A 2,843-nucleotide genomic window follows, 5' to 3' on the forward strand; every position below is an offset into this window, starting at 1 on the left:
GAGTCGGGGAACGTTAACCTCCATCTCGAGTCGGAGAACAAAAATTTGATCCAGTACAGCAACGAGAACATGAAGGAGGGGAAGCGGCAGGCTCCGTTCATGTTGGACATGTTCAACGTGAAGAAGACGTTGCTCGAGAAGGAGGATAAACCGGGGAAATCCATTTCCACCATTTTCAACATGAAGCTGGCGAAGGCTGAGGTGGATACAGCCGCCGTGAAAGATTGCGCGAAAAGGGGGGGGAACGAGAAAGAGGTGGAGATCCCGATTACTAATGGAGTTCTCGAATTCGAGAAGAATAAAGTTAAGGAAGTGCCGTACGAAGACGGCACGGCCGGCCTCGCGCTACCCTCCGACATCATGGAGAGGAACGTGGATGAGAAACGGCTTAAGAACTCGGCGAGGGAGTTCGACAAAAGACAATCGGGACAAAGCGCGATGAACGAGGAGGGAATTCGAAATTGGTTCGAGGCCGCGGATCGTGAACGAGTGGACGCGAACGCGAACCAAGCGAATATAGCCGAGAAGCGTAACGGGAACGTGGAAAACGGGGGGAAGGGGGGGAAATTTAAGAACGAGGAGGAGTGTTTGAACGATAACGCGGACAATAATAATAATTTGGTGGACGGGAAAAACCGCGGGAACGTTGGCAAGGAGAAGGAGTTGAATTTGATAGGGAGCAAGAATCAGGAGTCGGAGGTTGGCGGCAAAGAGAAAGCGGCGACGAACGAGGTCGACGGCGAAAGGAAACGGAAAAAGAAATATCAGGGGGGGGGATTCGTGGCCGGGAACGAGTTGAACGATCAAATGACGAGCGACAGATACGGGCAGAGGAAGATCCTTCAATACATGGAATATTCCAACGACGAAGTGGAGGAGGCTGATTTGAATTACAACGACAGGGAGGAGGAGGAGAATCAGCGACAATCGGTCAATGCAGGTAAGAGGGGACGGGTGCAGAGAGAGAGAGAGAGAGAGAGTAAAGAGGTGCGACGATTATCTTTCTTTCCCTTCTTCCGTTCTTTTTTTCCAGAAAAAAGCGACGTATCGGCGCGCAGGAAAGAAAGAGCGGTCAGCGATAAAAAGAAAGCGAAAGTAAATGTGATGATAAAAAGCAAGATGAGCAAAAAAAAGAAAGAGAAGACTAGGAAAAGGCGTAATCCGAACGTAATCGAGTATTACGAATACGATAACGATATGGATCAAGAGAACGACGAATTGTCACCGTCCAACGAACAAGAACGAGTGAAAAATAATTATCAAGACAAAAACCCTATAGAATTTGATGCGGGACTTGGTAATGATGCGTGCACTTCTCCATCCTCGAAAACCTAACGTGAAAAAACTGCTAAAAATCTTGCGTAGTAAAGTTTCGTCAAATTTTGTATCGCAACCTGTTCAAGTTCACCTCCCTCCCGTTCGTTGCCTCCAGGTTAGGTGAATTCTCGTACGAGAACTCATATCTGTTTTCAATCGTAGTGGAATACGAGGAGGAGAAAGAGTGTGTACCACCCAAAACGGACAAGAAAGTGGACTTGCATGAAATAGAAATGGAAAAAAAGGAACGGGAGCAGGAAAGGAAGAAGAAACCGACAGAGCAATTCCTGAGTCCAAGTGGAAAAAATATAACTAAGAAGAATAGCGCATCGATATTATCGACCAAAGTTAAATTTGCGGATGAGGATGGATCGTCCGGCGGGCAACAAGCGGGATCAAGGTGAAGGCAACGTGAACACCATTAGTCGCGAGAGGTCAGTGGTAAATTTCACGCAAAACGAAATGGTAAAAAAAAAAAAAAAAAAAAAAAAAATCATATCAAACGGATGACACTGACCTACGTGATCGTTGTATTAGTGGTTACACACGTACATTCGAGAGATACCGGGGGACACCGACTGATCCTAGTGTATTAACAGGTTAAAAGAGCCGGTCGAGGAGAACGAGGAAACGTTTCTAGATAACGAAGTGAACGAGATGGTACTAGATCCTGCCAAATATATTCTCAAGATGGATAAAAATCTAGACGTCGGAATAATAGACGATATATTCGAGGATATCCAATCTTTGGACGAAAAGTATGACATATTTCTCTCTGCTCTGCTATCCTATGCTATGCTATGCTATGCTGTTTCCTGTTGAACTGTTAAACTGTCGCGTTCGTCTCACCGATCGTATCACCCAAATATCTGTCCGAGCAGAAAAGAAAAGATACCTAACAGCATGGAACCATTGTACGAAGAGTTGAAAAAGATATACGATTGGAACGAGGAGGAGAACAAGAATAAGCCTCGAATCAAGGGAGATCAGAGAATGTACTACGAGAACAACGATAAACTAGATCCGACCGTGGTCGAACAGAAAGATCAATTGGAATCGCCGGAAATCCACGCCGATTCATCTGGAACGTATGGTAAAAAAAAAAAAAAAAAAAAAAAAAAAAAAAAAAAAACGTTGAATGAATCAATTTCGTTTGAAAATCCTCCTTCGTTTTCCCTACCTCGATCACCGACCATGATCAATTTTGCCGTACAGCTTCTAGCCCCAATCTATTCCTCCCTATTTCCCTATTCGTTTACGATGGATCAGAAAAATCTAAAATTGGTGAGAATAATTCACCGGTCGTATCATCTGGCGAGCCCATTGCGAGGAACAACGTTTCCCAAAGTAATTATTTAGCTCTTAAAAGCACGGACGATATGTTTAAAGGTGGGCCGGAGCAAAGCCTTAACAGCACCGACGAAAAATTACAAGGACTTGGTGTTATCGGTAAAGTTGTTGAGTGGAAAACGCAAAAGGTAAAAGAAAAAAGAAAAAAAGAAAAAAAAAAAAAAAAAAAAAAAAAA

The 2,843-nt window shown here is 44.0% G+C and overlaps 1 protein-coding gene across 1 annotated transcript in view; it reads left to right on the forward strand.

Annotated features, from left to right (window-relative positions):
- Nucleotides 1-1,446, forward strand: part of LOC102674078 (myb-like protein X) — a 2,230-nt gene extending 784 nt beyond the window's left edge. Inside the window, exons 2-3 of the mRNA XM_031511599.1 lie at nt 4-940; nt 1,034-1,446. Of these exons, the coding sequence (XP_031367459.1) occupies nt 4-940; nt 1,034-1,335 (1,239 nt within the window). The 3' untranslated portion in view covers nt 1,336-1,446. The remainder of the gene's footprint in view (nt 1-3; nt 941-1,033) is intronic.
- The last annotated feature ends 1,397 nt before the right edge of the window (nt 1,447-2,843 follow it).

Source organism: Apis dorsata, unplaced genomic scaffold (genome assembly GCF_000469605.1).
Source record: "Apis dorsata unplaced genomic scaffold, Apis dorsata 1.3 scaffold_331, whole genome shotgun sequence".
In the NCBI taxonomy this organism is placed as follows: Eukaryota; Metazoa; Arthropoda; class Insecta; order Hymenoptera; family Apidae; genus Apis; species Apis dorsata.